Source organism: Heterodontus francisci, chromosome 41 (genome assembly GCF_036365525.1).
Source record: "Heterodontus francisci isolate sHetFra1 chromosome 41, sHetFra1.hap1, whole genome shotgun sequence".
NCBI classification, from domain to species: Eukaryota; Metazoa; Chordata; class Chondrichthyes; order Heterodontiformes; family Heterodontidae; genus Heterodontus; species Heterodontus francisci.
This window is the reverse complement of record NC_090411.1, coordinates 32,880,614-32,906,237: the sequence shown is the minus strand read 5'-3', so window position 1 is coordinate 32,906,237 and position 25,624 is coordinate 32,880,614. Positions and strand designations below refer to the sequence as shown.

The 25,624-nt window shown below is 45.1% G+C and overlaps 1 protein-coding gene across 3 annotated transcripts in view; it reads left to right on the top strand.

Annotated features, from left to right (window-relative positions):
- The first annotated feature begins 2,228 nt into the window (after nt 1–2,228).
- ap2a1 (adaptor related protein complex 2 subunit alpha 1) overlaps nt 2,229–25,624 on the top strand; it is a 63,580-nt gene continuing 40,184 nt past the window's right edge. For all 3 annotated transcript variants that reach the window (XM_068019750.1, XM_068019749.1, XM_068019748.1), the window contains exons 1-7: nt 2,229–2,424; nt 11,494–11,562; nt 17,367–17,509; nt 18,749–18,942; nt 19,454–19,583; nt 20,996–21,097; nt 21,975–22,083. In XM_068019750.1, the coding sequence (XP_067875851.1) occupies nt 2,358–2,424; nt 11,494–11,562; nt 17,367–17,509; nt 18,749–18,942; nt 19,454–19,583; nt 20,996–21,097; nt 21,975–22,083 (814 nt within the window). In that variant the 5' untranslated portion in view covers nt 2,229–2,357. The remainder of the gene's footprint in view (nt 2,425–11,493; nt 11,563–17,366; nt 17,510–18,748; nt 18,943–19,453; nt 19,584–20,995; nt 21,098–21,974; nt 22,084–25,624) is intronic.

Below are 25,624 nucleotides of genomic sequence, written 5' to 3'. Positions count from 1 at the left end.
CTGTTCGCCATCTGGATTCTAATCCTAACTCCTGATCATCCAGGCTTCCTGCTCTAGATCACTATCTAGTGACCTGCATTGGAAAATATGTGTATGTGAGAAAGAGAGACAGAAGAGGATCTGTCTTGCTATGGAGTGCTCCACAGTTGGAGAATGAAAGGCATTTCATTTATATAGTGCCTTTCATAACCTCAGGACAACCCAAAGTGCTTTGTAGCCAATTAAATACTTTTTGAAGTGTAGCCACTGCTGTAATGCAGGAAATGCAGCAGCCAATTTTCACACAGCAAGCTCCCATAAACAGCAATATGATAGTGACAAGAGAATATGTAGTTAAGCGATGTTGGTTGAGGTGTAAATATTGGCCAGGACACTAGGGAGAACTTTCTCGCTGTTCTTCAAAAAAGTGCTATTAGATTTTTTACATCCATCTAAGAGGGTAGAAAGGGCCCTACCTTCATGTTTCAGCCAAAAGAAGGCAGCTCTGACAGTGCAGCACTCCTTCAATACCGCACTGGAATATCAGCCTGGATTATAGGCTCAGGTGTCTGAAGTGGGACCTGAACCATAACCTTCTGACTCAAGAGGTGAGCATGCTACATTGACACTGAGTACAGCACTATCAAAGCTGCCATCTTTTTGGATGAGAGGTTAAGCTGAGACCGCGTCTGTCCCCTCAGGTGGGCGTAAAAGATCCTATGGCACTATTTAAAGATGAGCAAGGTGTTCCCCCAGTCTCCCAACCAATATTTATGTCCAGTTCAGTTTCTGGTCAATGGTAACCCCCAGGATGTTGATAGTGGGGGAATTCAGTGATGGTAATGCCATTGAACATCAAGAGGAGATGGTTAGATTCTCTCTTGTTTGAGATAGTCATTGCCTGGCACTCATGTGACGTGAATGTTCCTCGCCACTTATCAGCCCAAGCCTGGATATTGTCCAGGTCTTGCTGCGTCTGGACACGAGCTGCTTCATTATCTGAGGAGTTGCGAATGGTGCTGAACATTGTGCAATCATCAGCGAACATCCCCACTTCTGACCTTATGATGGAGGAAAGGTAATTGATGAAGCAGCTGAAGATGGTTGGGCCTAGGACACGGCCCCTGAGGAACTCCTGCAGTGATGTCCTGGGACTGAGATGATTGACCTCCGACAACTACAACCAGCTTCCTTTGTGCTAGATATGACTCAAACCAGTGAAGAGTTTTCCCCGATTCCCATTGACTTCACTTTTGCTAGGGCTTCTTGATGCCATACTTGGTTAAATGCTGCCTTGATGTTCAGGACAGTCACTCTCACCTCACCAGCATGGACCAGTTGGGCTGTATGGCCTGTTTCTGTGCTGTGGATTCTATGTAATTGCACCCCTGTTCGTAGCTCATAGTCTTTATCGTAGTCCTGAGGTTGGTTCGTTGATTAATTGGAAACAATATAGATTACTTTAATAATTGGCAGCCTCATTTTGGAGAAAGGTCCTTTTGTTGGCATTGGGCAATCTGGGGCGGGATCTAGCAGGGCCGACGTTTGATGGACACCTTCCCTGACCAATCGACAAGAACCGCGTGGTGATTGGCAGATCTGATGACGATTCAGCGGTAGACACAGGCGGCACATCCGCTGCCAAGTGGTTTCTCAACCAATCAATTGGTTCCATTTGAAACTAACCACCGGATGGAAAAACTATTTGCCGCCACCTTAACAAACTGACGAGATATTTAACTGTTTGCTCAAATCGGTAATTCTGTCCATGACATGGAGGCGTTTCCTCCTCGCCTCCGCCGCCTTATTCCCGAGATGATAACCGTGCAACCCGCCTACTCTACGGTTATCATTCCAACCAATCAGAGGACCCAAAGCTTTGATTGACAAGGGTGTTTTTCAATCAATACGCAAAGTACGAGTCGATCCTGCCCACCGAGTGGTACCAAATCGACCCTCAGCCAATATATTCTGTCATTGCCTATGACTGACGTGGATATTAGCCAATAAAATAGGAGTAAATCCTGATTGCCCTGTGCACCAACCAATGATCTAGGATGGCCGGGACGAAGATGTGGAGCGCTGAGAATATCCCGCCTATCGCTGATTGACATGCTATTGACCAATGGAACGATAGAACCTAATGACGGACACTTAAGAGAGCAATCAGACAGGAGGGACCTATGATTGACAGTCACGTCACCCAATGAGGCTGGAGGAGGGTGTTGCTAAGGCCCCCGACCAGTTCCGGCCTGCTGATCCAGGCGCACAGTGACAGGCAGACCGAGGCCTGGTGTGAATCTTTTCATTGTAAAAGCTTCTGCCGCTTCCTTTCGCCCGTTTCTCCTGGTCGAGGCGGCAGTTTGTAACCCGAGAAGATGCCGGCGGTGTCCAAAGGCGATGGGATGAGGGGGCTGGCGGTGTTTATCTCGGACATTAGGAACTGTAAGTGATTGCAGATGGATTGGGAGGGGAAGGAGGGCAGGCAGAGCCCTTCAGCCCATTTATAATTTATCTGCCCCCCCCTTTTTTTTAATATTAAACAATAATTTATAAAATCATAAAATTAGTTTATTCACTATATGTACCCTCCCCCCCCACCCCAGTTAAATTGAGGTTTTTTTTGCAGGTGGGGGGCACAGTTTCCATCTCGATGCCATGGAGCGTTGTCACCCCTGGCAACGGTGGCGGTGGTTCCGGAAGGTTCTTTCGGCCCAATCCCATCAGAGTTGGTGACCTTTCCTTTTGATGGCGGGCAAGGTGGCGAGTTGGCCGTGGTGGGGTCACGGTGCGCAGCCTCCATTTTGGATGCCAATTGTGGCCCCCCTGCCCAGTGGTTTGTGCCCCTGTTAACCCAAAGCAAGTAGCACTTGGAGATTCTGGCACTGGGTGGGATGGGTGGGGACGGTTGCTGAGTAGGAATGCCTTGTGAATGGGCAAAGCGCTCCATTTTAAACAGGATGGGGACAATCACTGGTCATGCAGCAGATCGAATCTTGTTACCTCATTTCCATGATTTATTTTACAACTAGAACTAGCATATCTAATTCCATATTTGTTGCTTGCATCCCTTCCCCTAACCGATCCAGCATATTAACTATGACTGGATGGGGCAAGATATTAAATGCAGTAATGACTGCCTATGCTGAAAATGAGGGATGCTGTTAACAGAGTGTCAGGAAATAAGAGGGTTTCTTTAAAGGTGGGTTGACGTATGGAGACTGCCAATTCGAACAGTAAATGCACAAGATTTTAGTCCTCTTGACTGGCACAGTACAAAATGGGTGGAGTTGATTACTCAGCTTAACACAGTAATGGCACTAAAGTAAGCCAAATTTGGTATGGGTGTTCTGTAGTTCTAGAGTGCATTCATCACAAACTCTGTGGTTAATGCACCAAAATCCACTGCAGTCCTGTTGCAGAGGCACCCTGTTGCACTGTCTCCCAGTTTCCCAATAACCTTGATTGGTACTGAACCTTGACCACCAACATCAGGGTCACATGTACAGCTCTGTTATGAGACCACTGATAAACGTTAATGACTGCACACTTCTCCAGTTCTGTGCTGATCTTTGCTGATCCAGTTTCAGACCAGTGCCAGATTAATTTTGCGATGGAGTGGATTGCAAAGGACCAGCAACACTTTTCTGTTGGTCTTCCCAATGCATGACCATCAATATGCATCAAACGGTTCGCCGCTGCCTCCCTCCTCTTTTCTGTTCAGAAATGAATATGAAACATGCCCCATACCCAGGTCGAGCATTATGGGTCAATCCCAGAATAGGGAAGAGTGATAGTTGGACATCTCACTGCAATGCTTTAATGTTTCCATTCAGCAAAATTACTAAACTGAGGCCATTTGAGATTTGTTTGTTCAGATCTGCTTTTTAAAAAAAAAAGTTATTTAGCTTTGAAAGACTGTACCTTTTTTTGCTGTTTTCTTTGCTGTAAGATGTACTGTTCTGTCTGCATTTTATCAGCACACCTCCCTACTCCTCCTCCTTCCCCCACCCCACCCCACCCTGACACCTCTCTTAAACATAAGAAATAAGAACAGGAGTAGGCCATTCCAGCCTGCTCTGCCATTCAATAAGGTCATGGCTGATCATCTTCCTCAACTGTACCTTTCTGCATTATTCCCATAATCTCTTAATTTCCTTCATATCCAAAAATCTATTAACTCTGTCTTGAACATACTCAATGACTGAGCATCCACAGCTCGCTGTGGAAGAGAATTCCAAAAATCCACAAACCTTTAAATGAAGAAATCTCTCCTGGTCTCAGTCCGAAATGGCGGATCCCTTATTCTGTGACTGTAACATAAGAATATAGTTCTAGACTCCCCGGCCAGGGGTAACATCCTCCCAACATCTACCCTGTCAAGGCCCTTAAGAATTTTATCTTTCAATGAGATGACCTCTCGTTCTTCTAAAAATTCTAGGGTTTATAGGTCTAGTCTACTCAATCTCACATTGTAGGACAATCCCCTCATCCCAGGAATAAGTCTAGTGAATCTTTGTTCCATGCCCTCCAAGGCAAGTATATGCTTCCTTAGGTAAGGAGGCAAAAACTGTACACAGTACTCCAGGTGTGGTCTCACCAAGGCCCTGTACATGTAAGACTTTTTCACTCGTAGCCTTTATTACAAAGGGATTGGAGTATAACATATTTGCTTTCCTAATTGCTTGTTGTACCTGCATGTTAACTTTCTATGATTTGTGTACAGTGACACCCTGGTCCCTCCGAATTTCACTATTTCACATTCTTACCTTTCACTTGTGAATATTCTGCATAACCTAGACAATGACTGTAGGTACTATTCAGTTGAACCAGGCGATTTCATCTGATGTCCATGTATATTTTCCCTTGGACGGGTCACTGAATAGTGGTTAGAACACAAAGCCAAGCAGAGTTTCTCTCTTCTCATCCTATTTACCCCCACCCTCCAATACCTATCTCACCACAAGCCTGGAAATCAACTGTGGCAACAACTAACAACATTACAACTCCCTCTTCCTAGGTCAGGAGCATCACATCTGGTTGTTGTATTCCAGCTCTGTTCCGTCTGAGCTTAGCTATCTTGCTAAAGAATGGGAGTCGAATGTGGGAATTTCTGGGCTGTGTGGCTCAGTGCCACACTGCTAGGTCGTTAAGAGTACAGTAGTACAGAATTTAGCTCCCTCCCCTTTATCTCCCTATCCCCCTGCGAAAGTGCTGATAGGGCATCAGAATTATTTTTTGGTAAAGCGGATAAATATTGGAAGAAGCGCAATGTATGTAGAAGTACAGGGAATTTTTTTTTTTAGAGATACAGCACTGAAACAGGCCCTTCGGCCCACCGTGTCTGTGCCGACCATCAACCACCCATTTATACTAATCCTACACTAATCCCGTATTCCTACCACATCCCCACCTGTCCCTATATTTCCCTACCACCTACCTATACTAGGGGCAATTTATAATGGCCAATTAACCTATCAACCTGCAAGTCTTTGGCATGTGGGAGGAAACCGGAGCACCCGGAGGAAACCCACGCAGACACAGGGAGAACTTGCAAACTCCACACAGGCAGTACCCAGAATTGAACCCGGGTCGCTGGAGCTGTGAGGCTGCGGTGCTAACCACTGCGCCGCCCTAATTGGGACTAAATGGATAGCTGTTTGAGAGAGCCAGTGCAGGGGAGCTGGGCCAAATGGCCTCCTTCTGTGATGCACAATTCTCTGCTGCTTCACCTCCCCCTGCTTTTTGGATGGTCCACCTGCAGTCAGAAACCTACTGGGCAATTACAGCATATAAATCCTATGAATTTTGGTACGGCCTGTTTGCACACCAGCTACCAAGAATTGCAATCCCAGCTGCAGGAGTTTGCATTGATGAAAAACGAACCCCCGGGGAGAAAACCAAATCTTTGATCAAAACCGTAATTAAAGACCAAGGATCAAGCTCTATCCATTGTTGAAACTTCAATGTCAGGCTGGGCCAGTTATTTTGGGTCCTGTTATTAAGCTGGTGGGAGTTTATTTTGTATGGTTGTGAGCATAGGCAGAACAGCAATGTGAGCTCCTTGAAACCTTAGCACCTTGGAAAATGTCATGTATAAAAGGATGAAAGACTTGCATTTCTATAGCGCCTTTTATGATCTCAGGATGTCCCAAAGCACTTTACAGCCAGTGAAGTACTTTTGAAGTGTAGTTGCTGTTACCGTATTGGAAGCATGGCAGCCAATTTGTGCACAGGAAGCTCCCACAAACAGCAATGTGATGATGACCAGAAAATATTTTTTTTGTGTTCTTTGCGGGTGAGATATTGGCCCTTGGGAAGACTCCCATACTCTTCTTTGAAATAGTGCCAATGGAATCTTTTACCTCCACCAGAGAAGATGGGACTTCAGTTTAACACCTCATCCAAAAGCGGGTACCTCTGACAGTGCCGCGCTCCCTCAGTATTGGAAATGGGCTGTCGGCCTCGATCTTGCGCTCAAGTCCTTGGACTGGGACTTGAACCCACGACCTAAATCAGAAGTGTGTTATGCTGAGCCACGGCTGACACTTCAGTCTGGAAGTGGAAGGGGAACTGAGGAGGGGAATGGCTTGGATGTGGCTGCTCTAGGTGGGGTCGAGGTGCTTTAATTTTGACCTTATTAAATAATCTTGGTGTTGAGCAAAGACCCACAGTGCTAATATGTAAGCTCGAGAAATATGAAAGAAAATTAAGGTAGTCTTTAGTTGACACCAAGCTTGTGTTTTTAAAAAGAAAACTAAAGATTTTGGGAGGAGACTGGTGTGCAAGAGATTTTATGATTGACATTCCTAAGAGAGAATGAGTTGGATTAGTAGGCAGTGTGACCAAGTCCTGATTAAAACTGAAGATTCAAGGTGCAGGAAGAGACACTATTTATATATTCTGTTCTTGATCGTGTAATACTACAGAACATCTTCAAGTTTAGTGGGCTAGAGGATGAGGGATAATTGAACCTGGGTGTGTAGATGTCTTTCAGTGCCTATCTTAAAATCAAACACAGAATGTATTATTTTATGTTAGAGTTAAATATGAACATTTGGAAAGCAGAGTTGGTTGGAGCATGCGCATTTCTCTGTAGATGGTGATATAAAGCTGAGGCACCACAGTGTCACCACTGGCAGGATGCTGTAACTACAGTGTGACAAGATTACATAGGCAGTTCCCATTAGAAATGTGGACGTGGGAATTTATAATAGAGTAAGCTGACACAATATGTGCTAACAGGATGTGATGTTTTGTAGATGGGAAATGTGATCAGGCATAGGATTTTGAATGTGATAGATGTGTTTACAGAGTTGAGGAGGAGTTTGGTTTGGATGCCTCTGCGGCTGCTGAGGGAATGGAAAGGCTGCTCCTGGGGTTCAGAGGTGCTTTGCAGGAATGCACATTAGCTGTGTGATGGGCTTTTGATCAGTGCTGTTGGCTTTTCTAAGTGCAACGTGTGACTGCTGTTCTTGGTGGGTTAGGCATGGTGTAAAACAACCTGAAAGAACAGCTCAGAGGAGCTGAATGTTTTTCCTACAGCTGTGTGGGTAGGGGGAGGATGTTGACACTAAAATTAGTTGAAATAATCAAGACTTGAGGGTGAAAGGTTTGTTGAGGGTGGGGGTTCTGTGATCGATTTTGATGACTTCTGGACCAGGTGGCCAGAATAAAATACATGCTTGGTTCAGAAAATGAGGTTACTAACCTTTAACGTTTTGGGGTGTATTTCCCTCTCTCCAGTGTTCTCCCTTCCTGAAGCTGCTGATTTACACTGGGTTACAGTTCTACAGCAGCACTGTAGAGCCCCATTTCATGTTGAGCACAGGCTGCCAGTGTTGGCAGAGCTTCAGTTGTTGAGTATGTTGCCAACCATCATCCACACAGGCACTGAATATCCTTGCTGACATTCACTTCCCTCATTCAGGGAGCAGGGAGGCCATTTTTAACATCTCTTGTCAACCCTGAGCTCAGATCAACTAGTTGAGCACTGGTAACTGAACTTGAGCTTTCTGACTGGAAAGGCTCCATTTACTGTCTTCAGGCAACCTGGAAGATTGGGCCGTTTGTGTTATCACACAATTCAGATCAGGAATCAAACCTGGGTCATTTTGTACTGTGCCACACTGGTAACCCAGCAGGTTACTGGGCAAGCTAACACTATTTTCAATGTAAAATGCATAAAATCTTAAAATATCACTATGTTGGTCTTGTGTATGTTAGCCCAATGTTGTAAGCTCTGGTTTAAGAGCAGGGGTAGGCTGTAAGCCTACTGTGCCATTCATTGAGATCATAGCTGATCTTCAACCTAACTTCACTTTCCCACCCAATTCTTACATTCTTGGTTCCCTTAGTATTCAAAAAAAATCTGTCGATCTCAGTCTTGAATATATTCAACAACGCTGCATCCACAGCCATCTGGAGTAGAGAATTCCAAAGATTCACAAACCTCTGAGTGAAGAAATTTCTTCTTGCCCCAGTCTTAAATGGCTGACCCTTATTGTGAAACTGTACCCATAGCTTTAGGCTTTCCAGCCAGGGGAAACAGCCTCTCAGCATCTAAACCTGCTAAGCCCACTCAGAATTTTAAATGTTTCAATGAGACTCCAGTGTAGTATTGAAACAGTGTTATGTGGCATTGTTCTTAGAAATGGAATGTCAAACTAACACCGTTCTACCTATTCCACTGGTCCATGGAGAAGTTGAGCTCCTACAGCCCTATTTGGAGAAGAACGGAGTTTTCTCTGCATCCTGACCAAATGCATTGGAGGCAGTACAGAGAAGGCTTACTAGACTAATACCTGGAATGGGCGGGCCGTCTTATGAGGAACTGTTGGACAGGCTAGGCTTGTATCCGCTGGAATTTAGAAGAGTAAGATGCGACTTGATTGAAACATATAAGATCCTGAGGGGTCTTGACAGGGTGGATGTGGAAAGGACGTTTCCCCTTGTGGGAGAATCTAGAACTAGGGGTCACTTTAAAAATAAGGGGTCGCCCATTTAAGACCGAGATGCGGAGAAATTTTTTTCTGAGGGTCGTGTGTCTTTAGAATTCTCTTCCTCAAAAGGTGGTGGAAGCAGAGCCTTTGTTTTTAAGGCAGAGGTAGATGGATTCTTGATCAGCAAGGGGGTGGAAAGTTATTGGGGGTAGGTGGAAATGTGGAGTAATCAGTTGTGCCATGAACTTATTGAATAGAGAAGCAGGCTTGAAGCGCTGAGTTGCCGACTCCTGCTCCTAATTCGTATGTTCGCATCTCTGTATTTCCTTCTTAACCAAAAAAGAAATGACAGACTGGCTGTTTATCTCTTTGCGGACTGTGGTATCTTGTGTGGAAATGCTCAAAGCTCTTGCCTACATAAATGAATTGTTTGAAAGTAATTCATTGCATCTGGAGTACTTCTGAGACATTTCTGCACAGTGTGATAAAATACTATATAGATGCAAGTCATTCCTTCTCGAAAGTTAGTGTCAAATGGTTCTCTGTTATCTGGGGTCATTGGAATTTCTTTCTTAAACATACCTCTTCTCAGATTGACGGTTAGCATCTGTTTGGTGCAGATTGTTTTAAGTTTCTGTGTATGCAAGCAGCACAACTGTTGACATCAACTCTGCGCTTTCCCTTCTCATTCCACCTAAGCTGTTTAATACAGCAATCTACAAAGCCTTCCTTCTCCCTGTATCCTCATGTGTTGAAATTGTCACTCATTGTGCCAAAATTCTGTACTTGCTTAGGGCTTTGAAACTGTGATGCCTTATCTCCTCCTTTTGTCTTTCCTTCCTCCTGTTATCTATGGGCTTTCAAATAAACAAACTCTCCAAAGTGCTTCACAGGCATGGCTTCCAGTTACATCCTCCTGAACAGGCAGACAGGGCCTCAGTTTAACATCTCGTCTGAAAGATGGCACCTCTGACAATGCAGCAGTTCCTCAGTACTGCAACAAACTCAAGTCAGAGTTGACTGCAACAGCCACGTAGTCTAGGCTTGGGTTTTAAAATCTGGAATTAGTGTCACTTAGTCGCAATTTCCTAACTTGCTGGATTTTTTTTTTGCCGCTTGATATCTTGCACTTGGGGCCCTGGAAATCTAAGATCAATTTCACCTAGTTTTGTCTTTTAAAAAAAAAATTGCACATGTTGTATTCAGGATGTGAATGAATCCATCCATCCCAACTGGGACAATGAGCTTTCTTACAAATTTTGCACTCAACATAGTGAGGGAAATGGAATGGAAAAAAAAAAATTCCATCACCATGTCAAAGCCAAGCACACTTGGGGAAGCTTTAGCACTGGTAAATGCTATTTAAAGTTCTCTCTTTCCTTCAGCCTATGCCCAGGAAAGACCGCGCCCCCAGTGTACCAGTGAAGCGTTTTTCCTTTTTTTCCCCCCCCTCATAAGCCATTCTCTCAGTTGTCTATTTATGTCTGATTAATTGTTTCAAGGCAGCATATGGTGTACAGACGTCACCATTGGGAACTGGCTCAAGACAGACAATAATTAATTTTACCTCCTCAACCCCTACAACCGTTCGAGGGCTCTGCAGTCTGCAAGTTCTGGACTCTTGTGCATCCCCGATTTTTAATTGCTGCACCATTGCCAGCTGTGCCTTCAGCTGCCGAGGCACTAAGTGCTGGAATTGCTTCCCTAAACCCCTCTGACTCTCTCTCCTTTTTAAGGAGCACCTTAAACCCTGCCTCTTTGACCAAGCTTTTGGTCACCTGTCATAATACCTCCTTACGTGGCTGTGTGTCAAATTTTGTTTGGTAAATACTGCTGAGAAGCATTTTGGGACTTTTTACTATGTTGAAGGCGCAACATTAATGCAAGTTGTTGACTTTCTTTGCTGGTAGAGGAGACTTCCTCCTCATCTTCTCCCCATTTCCAATGTGCGCTGGATTCAAAGCCGTGATCTAGTGACATCTAATGGTGCCAGATTGAATTGAAGTGCCAATCTGCGAGGTCCCGAGTTTTGAAACAATATCTGTGTCATAGAATTTGGTGCTTGCAATTAGTTGCACTGTAGAAATTGTGTTTTCTACTTCTTGGTATCTGGCTTAAAAAGAATTGGATAATATTTTTTTTGAGTCATAGTGCAAATGGAGGCCATTCGGCCCACTGTCCCTGTGTTAGCTCTTGTCTGGGTTGTCCAATAAGTTTCATTTCCCTGCATTTTCCTCATAGCCCTGCAAATGTTTCCTTTTCAAATATTTATCCAATTCTCTTTTCAAAGTTGCTGTTGAATCTGCTTCCACCACTCTTTCAGGCAGTGCATTTCAATCATAACTGGTGTAAAAGGAGTTTCTCGCCTACCCACCCTGGTTCTTTTGCCAATTAAGTTAAACCTCTGGTTATCGATCCTCCTGCCAGTAAAAATAGAGTAGCTGGGGGGAAAACTATCAAAGCCCTTCATGATTTTTGAACATCTCTATTAAATCTCTGCTCTGTGCTCTAAGGAGAACAATTACACCTGCTCCTGTCTCTCCACATTGTTGATGCCCTCTTTTTCTTTCAGGCAAAAGCAAAGAAGCGGAAATTAAACGAATAAACAAAGAGCTGGCAAACATCCGATCGAAGTTCAAAGGTATGTGTACCCTGTGCTGATGGGGGGTCGGGGGAGGGTGGGAGGGGTGATGGATTTTGGTGACTGACTGCAGGCCTGGCAAGCACCATGCACTTGGCTGCCCAAAGAAGCAGCATTGACAAAACATAATAAGATGTGTTTTGTGATGGGATCCCATGTCCTCTTAACCAAAGCATGTGGGCCTGATGGACAATGTAACTGGGGTGAATAATACACTATTGCAGAAGACACCAACCAGAATTAGTAGCCTGCAGAAATTGTACCCTGCTACCTTTTCCCCCTTATTATTTGCAATCATGCCATCTAGGGAGCTAGTAAGCAGAGGCTGTTTGCTACTCCTTTCTACACAGCCCCATGACCCCACATGCCGAGCACAGAGTGAAACACCCTGTCAAGGTTTGTGCATCTCCCTGATATCTTGTGGTTTGAGCTGACAGACACTCAAGTGGAGCTCTCGATTGGGGAAACACCATATAGTATTGTCATTGGACTAGTAACCCAGTGATCCAGGGTATTGCTTTGTGGACATGGGTTCGAATCCCACCATGGCAGAAGGTGGAATGCACTGAAACAGGCTGAATTCAATTAATCAATCTAGAATTAAAAGCTAGTCCAATGATGGCCATGAAACCATTGGCGATTGTCGTAAAAGCACATCTGGTGCACTAATATCCTTTTAGGGATGGAAATCTGCCGTCCTTACCTGGTCTGGCCTACATATGACTCTAGACCCACAGCAATGTGGTTGACTCTTAAATGCCCTCTGGAATGGCCTAGCAAGCCCCTCAGTTGTGTCAAACTGCTACAAAGTTGATAAGGAATGAAACCAGATGGATCACTAGGCATCGACATAGGCACTGGAAACGACAATGGCAAACCCAGCCCTGTTGACCTGCAAAGTGCTCCTTACTAACATCTGGGGGCTTGTGTCAAAGTTGGGAGAGCTTTCCCACAGACTATTCAAGCAACAGCCTGACATAGTCATACTCACCGCATCGTACCTTACAATGTCCCAGACAGTACCATCACCATCCCCGGGTATGTCCTGCCCCAGCAACAGGACTGACACAGCAGAGGTGGCGGCACAGTGGTATACACTTGGGAGGGAGTTGCCATGGGAGTCTTCAATATCGACTCTGGACCCCATGAAGTCTCATGGTATCAGGTCAAACATGGGGAAGTAAACCTCCTGCAGATTACCACCTACTGCTCCCTCAGCTGATGAATCAGTACTCCTCCATGTTGAACACCACTTGGAGGAAGCACTGAGACTGGCAAGGGTGCAGAATGTACTCTGGGTGGGGGTCTTAATTGACTGTTGCCAAGAGTGGCTCGGTAGCACCACTACTGACCAAGCTGGCCGAGTCCTAAAGGACATAGCTGCTAGACTGGGTCTATGGCAGGTGGTGAGGGAACCAATAAGAGGGAAAAAGATACTTGGCCTCGTCTTCACCAATCTGCCTGTCGCAGATTCATCTGTCCATAACAGTATAGGTAGGAGTGACCGCCGCACAGTCCTTGTGGAGACTTCACTTTGAGGATACCCTTCACCGTGTTGCGTGGCACTACCACTGTGCTAAATGGGATAGATTTTTGAACAGATCTAACAATGCAAAACTGGGCATCCATAAAGTGCTGTGGGCCATCAGCAGCAGCAGAATTGTACTCAACCACAATCTGTAACCTCATGGTCCGGCATATCTCTCACTCTACCATTACTATCAAGTTGGGGGATCAACCCCGGTTCAATGCAGAGTGCAGGAGGGCGTGCCAGGAGCAGCACCAGTTTTACCTCAGTGAAGTGCCAATCTGGTGAAGTTACAACCAGGACTACTTGCGTGCTAAATAGCGTAACCAGCATGTGATGGACTGAGCTAAGTGATCCCACAACCAATGGATCAGATCTAAGCCCTGCAATCTGCCACATCCGGTCGTGAACTGTGGTGGACAATTGAACAACTGGCTGAAGGAGGTGGCTCCACAAATATCCCCATTCTCAATGATGGAGGAGCCCAGCACATCAGTGCAAAACATAAGGCTGAAGCATTTGCAACAGTCATCAGCCAGAAGCGCCGAGTTGATGATCCATCTCTGCCTCCTTTCTTGAAGTCCCCAACATCATAGTTGCCAGTCTTAAGCCAATCAGATTCACTCCACGTGATATCAAGCAACGACTGAAGGCACTGTGTACCATAAAGGCTATGGGCCCTGACAACATTCCGGCAAAGTATTGAAGACCTGTGCTCCAGAACTTGCCACATGCCACACCACTAGCCAAGCTGTTCCAGTAGAGCAAAAGCACTGGCATCTACCCGGCAATGTGGAAAGTTGCCCAGGTATGTCCTGTACACACACAGCAGGACAAATCCAACCTGGCCAATTACTGCCCCATCAGTCTACTACTCCAGATCATCGGCAAAGTGATGGAAGGCATCATCGACAGTGCTATCAAGCGGCAATTGCTCAGCAATAACCTGCTCACTGACGTTCAGTTTGGGTTCTGCCAGGACCACTCAGCTCCTGACCTCGTTACAGCCTTGGTTCCAGCATGGACAAAAGAGCTGAACTCAAGAGGTGAGGTGAGAGTGACTGCCCTTGACATCAAGGCAGCATTTGACCGAGTATTGCATCGAGGAGCTCTAGCAAAACTTGAGCCAAATAGGAATCGGGGCAAACTCTCCGCTAGTTGGAGTCGTACCTAGCGCAAAGGAAGATGGTTGTGGTTGTTGGAGGTCAATCATCTCCCCTCCAGGACATCACTGTAGGAGTTCCTCAGGATAGTGTCTGAGGCCCAACCATCTTCAGCTGCTGCATCAATGACCTTCCTTCGATCATAAGGTCAGAAGTGGGGATGTTTGCTGATGATTGCACAATGTTCTGCACCATTTGTGACTCCTTAGTTACTGAGGCAGTCCATGTAGAAATGCAGCAAGACCTGGACAATATCCAGGCTTGTGCTAATATGTGGCAAATAACATTCGTGCCAGGCAATGACTATCCCAAACAAGAGAATCTAGCCATCTCCCCTTGACATTCAATAGCATTCCGATCACTGAATCCCCCACTATCAACATCCTGGGGGTTACCATAAGCCAGAAACTGAACTGAAGTAGCCATATAAATACCGTGACTACAAGAGCAGGTCAGAGGCTAGGAATCCTACAGCGAGTAACTCACTTCCTGACTCCCCAAAGCCTGTCCTCCTCCATCTACAAGGCACAAGTCAGGAGTGTGATGGAATACTCTCCACTTGCCTGCCTGGATGAGTGCAGCTCCAACAACACAAGCTTGCCACCATCCAGGACAAAGCAGCCCACTTGATTGACACCCCATTCACAAACATTCACTCCCTCCACCACTGACGCACAGTAGCAGCAGTGTGTGCCATCAACAAGATGCATTACAACAATTCACCAAGGCTCCTTCGACAGCATCTTCCAAACCCGTGAGTTCTACCACCTTGAAAGACGAGGGCAGCAGATGCATGAGAACACCGCCACCTGCAAGTTCCCCTCCAAGCCACACACCATCCTGATTTGGAACTATATTGCTGTTCCTTCACTGTCGCTGGGTCAAAATTCTGGAATTCCCTTCCTAACAGCACTGTGGGTACCCCACATGGACTGCGGCGGTTCAAGAAGGTGGTTCACCACCACCTTAAGGGCAATTAGGGGTGTGAAGTAAATGCTGGTCTAACCAGCGATGCCCATATCCCATGAACGAATTTTTAAAAAAAGGCAAGTAGCATAGATGCATTTAAAGGGAAGCCAGATAAACATATGGGGGCGAAAGGATTAGAAGGATATGTTGAGATGGTTAGATGAAATAGGGTGGGAGGAGACTCATGGAGCATGAAGACTGACATCGACCAGATGTGCTGAATGGCTTGTTTCTATGCAGTGCATTCTATGAAATGCATTAAAATTAGTTCAGTTTTTTTTAAAGACCAAAATAAGTTTGGCGTGTTTGGTGTGTGGAGCTTGAACCTCTTCCAGTCAAGTGTACAAGCAACTGTGTTCTTGGTTCCTCCTCAGCCCTGTCAGTTACCTTGCCTAATCCTGTTTACTTCAAAATGAATATCTATGTTGGTCTGTTTTGGAATTTCTTTCCTGACTATTTTTGTTGGAAATTGAGAGATCAGTCAGTTTCCAAATAGCGTGTCCTACAGGAGATGGGGAGAGATGCAAGGGGTTGAATGAACATGTGTGTGAGAGCTGAATGCTTCAGGTACCCTGTAACTGTTGTCTGGGCTCACAGTTCACATACTGAGCACCTCAGTGAGACAGAGTAGCAGGACACCAGTTGATATTCTTCCTGCACGTTGCATTTTTCCTCCACATTTCAATGGTGCCAATAGGAGGCTGTGCTTCTAGTGGAGGAACTAATTGCACGTCTAGCCTTCAGTTAAACATAGGAATCGCTAGATGAAAAAAGACCATGGTCCATCTGTTTCAGCTTCTACCATCCTAGTATCACATGATATGCTGATTGATTTGTGCTAGACATAAATAGAAGTTTCCCTACTCCAGCGGTTAAGAGTTTGGGTGATAAAGTTTGTCTGTGTGCCGGTAAGAGGGGGGGAAAGGAAATGGGTCAGGTTTCCAACAGCTGGTCTCTGTCAAGTGGTCTGTATTGAAAAATGGAGTGTAGGACTCCATGGTAGTGCAGTCTGCCAATGGAGAATGGCTGAGTTTGAAGGAGGCTTCTTGCACCTGTAGGGATGTACTGGAGCACCTGTTCCTGTCTTCAGGGGAGGAGAGATAACCTGAGAGAACTAGGAAACTTCAAATACATTTAGAACATTACTTTTTAACAATAATTGGCAAAGGTTGCTTGAGTGTATGTCTTTTTTTCCTTTCTGCACTCTGTACACACTGCTGTCCGAGAGGAGAGAATGGATTTCAGTGTAATACAAGTCTTGGTGTTAGCAGGAATGCAAGTTGGGAAACATATAGTTTCAAATATTGAGATAGGGAAACTGGATTGCTTTTGCAAGTCTGGCTGCGGCAGTGGTAGTTTGTGCATAATAATAGTTGTAGTTTCCCAGTTAGTGTGGGACTGCCAGGCTCCTCCAAACACAAGTGGGTCAGCATAATTTTGATTTTCTGCTTAGTCCCAGAATGTGTTTTATTTCCTTTACATCTCTCCTCCTAAAGTCAAAATGCAATCAACACGGGACTGAAAGAAAGCAATAACAACTTCCCTCAGCATGTCCTGGCTTCCTCTTCCTGCGCTGTGTCAGCTGATTTCACCCCCCACCACCCCTGCCACCCCTTTGCTCCCAACACAATTAAATTCACATGAGTCAGCAGTATGTCTGGAGCCTCAGCTCAAATAATTTGGTTAATCACAGGGCCCGTTCTTTCCTCCCCTAGAAAAAGTTACGCTCTGAGTACAGTTTCACAGGTGCTGGTGGCAGTCTAGCTATTTGCTTGATTGACTGTTGTGAACCTAGGCAGCAAATATTGGCAGGTTATTTGACTCTGCAAAGCATCACATACTAGCCCAATCCTAGTCTCACTTGATGGCCACACAGGCACATTTTCCAACATAGGTCACTGAACGGAAATTAGGAACAAGAAACCAGGCTGATTTTTCTTCTCCACTCCTGGCATGGACCAGTTTCTTAAAAAAAAAACCCATAAACATCAGTCCGTCAAGGTTTCCAGAGTTTAAGGAGATAATCTTTACAAAAAGTTAAAAGTTTCAAATCCTATTCTGATGTTGATGATGAGCAACTCCAATAACATCTTGTGGTCTGTTTCTGTGCTGCACATTCTATGAAATTGTTTTTTCCGCTGCAGGGGACAAGGCACTGGATGGTTACAGTAAGAAGAAGTATGTCTGCAAGCTGCTGTTCATCTTCCTGCTCGGCCATGACATTGACTTTGGCCACATGGAGGCAGTCAACCTGCTCAGTTCCAATAAGTACACGGAGAAACAGATTGTGAGTATCTCTGCTCAATCAAAACTGGCAGGGGTAGATGGGGGTTGGGCAGCGGGTTGTGCTGAGGGGAAAACTTATACCCTGCTAAAGAACTGCATGGGCTGATTTTCTAATGAGATTAAATTGGTTCCTCTTGTAAACCTATTTTCTTCAGATTCGCTGCATACAGTGATAGGAAGGAAATTGGAGACTGCATTGAGCAAGATTTCTGATTAGTAACACTCTCTCTAACGTGTCAGATGATTGCCTCACCAAAGTTCCCGAATGCCTGAACTTCAAACAGCAAGGGCCAACATGTCCTTCAACCAAGGAGGGCACTACAGTTGAGACTGGTCCTCTTCTTGGCTGAAAGCCGTGCATGTATATTTTCTAAAGAAAGAAAGAACTTGCATTTCTAAAGCTCCTCTCATGGCCTCGTGAAGTCTCAGTGCTTTCCAGGCAATGAAGTGTAATCACTGTTGTAATGCAGGGAAGAGTGGCAGTTTCTGCACAGCAAGCTCCCACAAACAGCAATGAACTAATGAGAAGATAATCTGTTTTAGTGATGTTGCTTGAGGGATATATATTGACCAGGACAGTGGGAAGAACTACATTCTTAAATGATTGAAGAGTTTACATCTCCCTGCTCTATTAATTTCTTGTGTTGATCACTCTGTGTGAAGTAGAGCTTCCTGGTAATAGTCCTGCATGGCTTTGGGTGGGATGCAGAATGTATTTATTGTGCTCAATCGTGTGCCAGGCTGGATGGACCGGAATGTCTTTTCCTGTCCATGATTATTTGCATGTTCTTGCATTTATCTTTCACTGTTTGACCATGTGATCACTTGTGCCACTCTTTCAATTTAATATAAAGTAATATTCCAGATTTCCGTAGTGCTTACAATTACATTCTTCTCGAAGATGAACTGTCTCGTAGTCTTAAAAGAAAAAACTGTGTCCATGTTGTTCCTTGTAACTCAGACCATTGACAGTTGGGATCAGCCTTTTGGCCCTTTTCTGCACTGCCTCTAAGTACTTGACTATGTCCCTTGTGTCTCAGTGACATGAACTAGACGATGTGTAGTCAAGGTGTGGTCTAACCAGAGCTCTATGGTTTAATCATGATTTCCTCTGATTGTGGCTAATATTTGCAGCTCTGCGTTGGCTAGACATGTTGAGTGTTAAGTCTACTGAGACTCCTCTAAGATTGCCACTTATACCTCAGAAGTCCAGGTTCAGGCATGTGTTCAATGTTCTCAGGGTTACCTTTTCATCTCTGTGCTGGTGAACTCTAACAGTGAGCTGATCCGTCTGATTAACAACGCCATCAAGAACGACCTGGCCAGCCGCAACCCCATCTTCATGTGTCTCGCTCTGCACTGCATCGCAAACGTTGGGAGCAGGGAAATGGCGGAGGCATTTGCTTCCGAGATTCCCAAAATCCTGGTGGCTGGGTAAGCATTTTTTCATGTGACTGCTGTCTACTTTTTATGATAGTTTTCTCTATCAACTGGCTGTTATGGTTCTATAGAAAGTGAAGTAGGGCAATCTTGATCCATTTCCTAATGATCGTGAGCAGCAGGTAAACAGTTCTCTGAATTTTACAATAATTGCCCTTGTTTCAGAGGGTGGCTGGTATGAGAAATGGGGAAATGCCACATTAATGCTCAGAACTATTGTTCTGAGGTTGGGGCTAAAACACAATATTGGGGGGGAAAAGTGGGGGGGAACACTTCTCTACCTAATCTGTGCTGTACCTGACCTAGGAATGTGTCTAATTCATGCTTGATGTTGACCTTGAGTTCCCAAAAGGAAAGTATTCCACGTCCAGTATCCAAATCCTTCAACCTGATGAACCTAAGCCCGAGATTTTAGAATTTTTTTTCCCCCTCTACTATCTGTAATCAGTGCCTCCAACTCCAGGATTCATTTCTTCCATTAAACTTGTTACTGGTGTGTTGACAGTGATACCATGGACAGTGTAAAACAGAGTGCTGCCTTGTGTCTGCTGCGTCTCTACAAGACTTCTCCAGACCTGGTACCCATGGGCGAGTGGACATCCCGAGTGGTCCATCTACTCAACGACCAGCATCTGGTAAACAAATATATTGTCTTTTTAAAAAAAAAATCTAAGTCAAAAAAAAAAATTCTAGCTCACTTTTTGGTAAGAGCTGTACTGAACAGAAAGGCCCCTTCCGATGAAGGGTCACTGACCCGAAACGTTAACTCTGCTTCTCTTTCCACAGATGCTGCCAGACCTGCTGAGTGGTTCCAGCATTTCTTGTTTTTATCCCAAATTCTTTCCCTCTTTGGTTAGCTGATCTGTCAGAAGCTACAATTAACTTCAATATTCTAGGTAATAAAGGAGAAATAAAATCAGCTCAGTCTCCTTCCCTGTGATTGCTTTTGGAAAGCATAGAGTGTTGGAATTGGTTGATGATTGGATTGGATTGGATTGGGTTGGGTTGTGAGGACCATAAAGAATATTTGCCAGCACTTGCAAGTCGAAAGTGTCCACTTGGGTAAGGTGCCAGAAGCAGGGTTGTCGCTAGGAATTTAGCAAAGCATGATGTTGAGAGTGCCATCCTATTGAGCACCCAGCAGTATAATTTATAGGTCTTATAATCCGCAATATTTTGCTTTTATTTTATTGGAGTATAATTATAGGTCTTGTCTTCTGAGCTTAAATGAGGGATTACTGAGTGATGGAACGAAGAACTTGCATTCATGTAATGCCTTCTCAAATGTCTCAAATATGGCAGTCATATTGCATACATCAAGATCCCACAAGCAGCAATTATTTGAATGCCCAGTTAATAATTTTTGTGATATTAGTTGAGGGAAAAATGTTAGCCAAGCCATCAGAACTCCCCAATCTTAAAGTAGCAGCTATTTGAACCACTGGACTAGGCAAATGGAGTTTAACACCTCATGCAAAGGACTTGCAACAGTAAGATGAAGTGCTGCCGGTTACAGGCCTGTCACTGGTGCTGAGAGCGATGAGATTTTTTAAAAATTCTTCCATGGTTTCATGTGGGTGTCTCTGGCAGACCAGCATTTGTTGCCCATCCCTAATTGTCCTTGAACTGAGTGGCTTGCTAGGCTATTTTGGAGGGCAGTTAAGAGTCAACCACATTGCCGTGGATCTGGAGTCATTTGTAGGCAGATTTCCTTCTCTAATGGACATTAGTGAACCAGATGGGTTTTTATGACCATTGATAGTTTTGCGGCACCATTACTGAGACTAGCTTTTATTCCAACTGCCTTGGTGGGATTTGAAGCCATGTTCCCAGGGCTGGGGCCTCTGGATTACTAGTCCAATGACATTACCACTTTGCCACATTCTCCACGTGTGAGTGATGAGTGTCGCAAGGGCCATACTGCACAGCATCAAAGCCTATTAGTTCAAATATGATTTTGTTTTTCCAAAGCAACGTGTCAATACGCATGGCCTTGGACAATCTATGTGCAATAAACCTGTTTCACACTTGTCCTGGTTCATTGCAGGGGGTTGTGACTGCTGCTACCAGTCTTATCACTTGTCTGAGCAAGAAGAACCCCGATGAATTCAAGACGTGTGTCTCGTTGGCCGTTTCCAGACTTAGTCGGGTAAGTGATCATGCATTAACCATTTGAAATCAAATGGTGCAATGAGTTAGACACTAATCTTTACCAATGGGCGGTGACTTTAAATCCAGCCCAAACTCTCCAGGATCCGTATGGGCGGAAATGAAGGCATGCATTCTAAGTGAACTGAGATTGGACAGTTTCATTCCAGCTTGTAGTGTTCATTAGCCATTAATGCCAAACTGCCAACTACTTGGAAGTTGGAGGCAATCTCTATCTGAGACTCTGCAGGATGCCCATTTACTTGTGCAGTAAAAGTTACTGTTCTGAAGTTGGCTCTGAGACAGGCTGTTGGAGCAGAGTAGAAGGGGCTTTGCTTTACAGCAAACCTGTGCTGTAAGTGATACAAAAGCAAAGTACTGTGGCTGCTGCATATCTAAAATAAAGAGAAAATGCTGGAAATGTTCAGCAGCAATGTACCCTATAATTTAATTTTTTGTAGTTCTCGGCCAATTCATTTAAGCGCGCAGGTCCGTTTAAATTTTTTCGCATGGCTATACACGCACAGTAACTTAAAGGGCCAGCTTGCGCATGGGAACTTTTGGGTTGCTGCACAATTGGGCAGCTTGGAAGGGAACATTGCTCAGTGGGTCAGGCAGCATCCTTAAATCCTTAATGTTTCATCGACCCAACCTGCTTAGCACTTCCAGCAGTTTGTGTTTGTTCCATGCTGTAACTGATCTGGGCATGTTTGATACTGGTGGTGGATGCCTGAGATAGAAAGTGTTCCATTCCCCAGAACTAACATTTCTCTCGAGTACAAGATTGGTATCAAAATCTATGCTTTGTCTGGCATCGCTCAGAAGTGTCTTTTACAATTGACCAATAGTTTGGTTCTTTTTTTTCATGGTTGTTACAGATTGTGTCATCTGCCTCCACTGACCTGCAGGATTACACATATTACTTTGTTCCAGCACCCTGGCTTTCTGTCAAGCTGCTAAGACTCCTACAGTGCTATCCTCCACCTGGTAAGGCACCTAGCTGCTTACGACTGTATGTTATTGTGACTGAATAGTCCATTGGTTGCTACTATTATTACTCATGGCTTTGCTCATAGTCAGTTGATAGATAATTGTTAAATGTAAGGTGGAAATTGAGTTGAGACTTCAGAAACCCACTTCATAGGGACACCTCAGATCTAGAGCCTGCATATGTGTGTGTCTGTGTCACAAATCTGAAGAGACTCATAGTCGTATAGCATAGAAACAGGCACTTCGGCCCACTGTGTCCTTGCCGACCATAATGCCTATCTATACTAATCCCACATCCCTGCATTAATTCCATATCCCTCGATGCCTTGCTACTGTTCCTGCCTCCACCACGACCCCAGGCAGCTCATTCCAGATACCCACTATTCTTTGAGCGAAAGATTTACCCCTTTGATCCCCTTTAAACCTCCTCCCGCTCACCTTAAATCTATGCCCTCTAGTTTTAGTCACCCCTACCATGGGAAACAGACTCTGGCTATCTACCCTATCTATGCCTCTCCTAATTTTATATATCTCCATCATGTCCCCTCTCAGCCTCCTTCGCCCCAGGGAAAACAGACCCAACCTATCCAATCTCTCTTTATAACTCAAGCCCTCCAAACCAGGCAACATCCTGGTGAATCTTTTCTGCACCTTGTCTAGCTTAATCACATCTTTCCTGTAGTGCGGCGACCAGAACTGCACACAGTACTCCAAATGCGGCCGAACCAACGTTGTGTACAACTGTAACATGATGTCCCAACTCTTGTACTCAATGCCTCAGCCAATGAAGGCAAGCATGACATACGCCTTCTTCACCACCCTGTCTACCTGTGTTGCCACTTCCAGGGAGCTATGTACTTGCATCCCAAGGTCTCTCTGCTCAACAACACTCCCCAGGGCCCTGCCAGTCACTGTATATGTCCTGCCCTGTTTTAACTTCCCAAAATGCATCACTTCACACTTGTCTGCATTAAATTCTATTTGCCAATCCCTTGCCCACTTTCCCAGTTGATCTATATCCAGTTGTAGCCTTAGACAACCTTCTTCGCTGTCCACTATGCCACCAATTTTGGTGTCATCTGCAAACTTACTAATCACGCCCCCTACATTCACATCCAAGTTATTAAAATAAATGACGAGGGCCCAGCATTGATCCCTGCGGCACACCACTGGTCACCGGCCTCCAATCTGAAGAATAACCTTCCACTACCACCCTCTGCCTCCTATCACCAAGCCAATTTTGTATCCAATTGGCTAGCTCACCCTGGATCCCATGTGTTCGAGCCTTCTGGACCAGCCTACCATGCGGGACCTTGTCAAAGGCTTTGCTAAAGTCCATGTAGACAATGTCCATCGCCCTGCCCTCGTGAATCCTCTTGGTTACCTCCTCAAAAAACTCAATCAAATTCGTGAGACATGGTTTCCCACGCACAAAGTCATGCTGACTGTCCCTGATCAGACCTTGCCTTTCCAGATGCATATAAATCCTGTCTCTCAGAATCCCTTCCAATAACTTTCCCACTGCTGATGTAAGGCTCACCGGCCTGTAGTTCCCTGGCTTATCCCTGCTGCCCTTCTTAAATAAAGGCACAACATTAGCTATCCTCCAGTCTTCTGGTACCTCACCTGTGGCTAACGATGATACAAAAATCTCTGCCAGGGCCCCAGCAATCTCCTTCCTTGCTTCCCATAGCATCCAAGGATACACCTGGTCAGGCCCTGGGAATTTATCCACCTTGATGAGCTTCAAAACCTCCAACACCACCTCCTTTGTAATGTTGATATGCTCCAGGATATTGCTGTTCCCTCCCTTGAACTCACTAGCTTCCATGACCACCTCCACGGTAAATGCAGACAAGAAATATTCATTTAAGACCTCGCCCATTTCCCGTGGCTCCACACATAGATTACCACACTGATCCTTAAGGGGACCTACTCTCTCCCTAGCTACCATTTTACTCTTCATATACTTAAAGAATCTTTTAGGATTCTCCTTTATCTTATCTGCCAGGGAAATCTCATGGCCTCTTTTTGCCCTCCTAATTTCCTTCTTAAGTGTACTCCTACATTCCCAATACTCCTGGAGAGACTCGCTTGATCCCAGCTGCCTATACCTGACATATGCCTCCTTCTTTGTCTTAACCAGACCCTCAATATCCCTCGTCAACCAAGGTTCCCTAGACTTGCCAGCCTTGCCCTTCCATCTAATAGAAACATGTCGGCCCTGAACTCTTCCTATCTCACTTTTAAAAGCCTCCCACTTGCCTGATGTCCCTTTACCTGTAATCAGCCTCTCCCATTCAATTTTTGAGAGTTCCTGTCTGATGCCATCGAAATTAGCCTTCCCCCAGTTTAGGACTTCAACTGAGGACCAGTCCTATCCTTTTCCATAACTATCTTGAAGCGAATAGAGTTATGGTCACTGGTCCCAAAGTGCTCCTGCACTGACACATCAACCGCCTGCCCAGCCTCATTTCCTAGGAGGAGGTCGAGTGTAGCCCCTTCTCTAGTAGGGCCATCCACATACTGCTTCAGAAAGCTATCCTGGACACACTTAACAAATTCTTCCCCATCTGATCCCTTAGCACTAAGGCAGGCCCAATCAATATTAGGGAAGTTAAAATCACCAACTATTACAGCCCTATAATTCCTACGCCTATCTGTGATTTCCCTACATATATGCTCCTCCAATTCCCTCTGACTATTGGGGGGCCTATAGTATAATCCCATCAAAGTGATCACCCCTTTCTTATTTCTAAGTTCTACCCATGTGACCTCGCTGGACATTCCCCCGGGATATCCTCTCTAAATACTGCCGTGATGTTCTCCCTAATCAATAGCACAACTCCCCCTCCTCTCTTACCTCCACCTCTGTCATGCTGGAAGCATCGGTACCCCGGAACATTGAGCTGCCAGTCCTGCCCATCCCTCAACCACGTTTCTGTAATGGCTATAATATAAATCCTATGTACCGATCCATGCTCTGAGTTCATCTGCCTTACCTGTAAGGCTTCTTGCATTAAAGTAAATGCAGGTTAGCTTACCAGACCTTCCTTGATCCCTGTCCTGCCCGGCCTACCTACTGGACTTGTTTGCTTTATCCTTTACACTTGCCTCAACTATCTCATTGGAGAGACTATTATTTTGGGTCCCACCCCCCGCAAGACTAGTTTAAACCCTCCCGAGTAGTACTAGCAAACCTCCCCGCAAGGATATTGGTCCCCTTCCAGTTCAGATGCAACCCGTCCCTCTTGTACAGGTCACCTCTACACCAGAAGAGATCCCAATGATCCAAGTAGCTGAAGCCCTCCCGCCTACACCAGCTCTTCAGCCATGTATTCATTTGCCTTATCCTCCTATTCCTACCCTCACTAGCACGTGGCACATGGAGTAATCCTGAGATTACAACCCTAGAAGTCATGCTTTTTAATCTTCTGCCTAACTCCCTATATTTGCTTTGCAGGACCTCATCTCTCTTCCTGCCAATGGCGTTAGTACCAATATGGGCCACGACCTCTGGCTGCTCACCCTCCCCTTT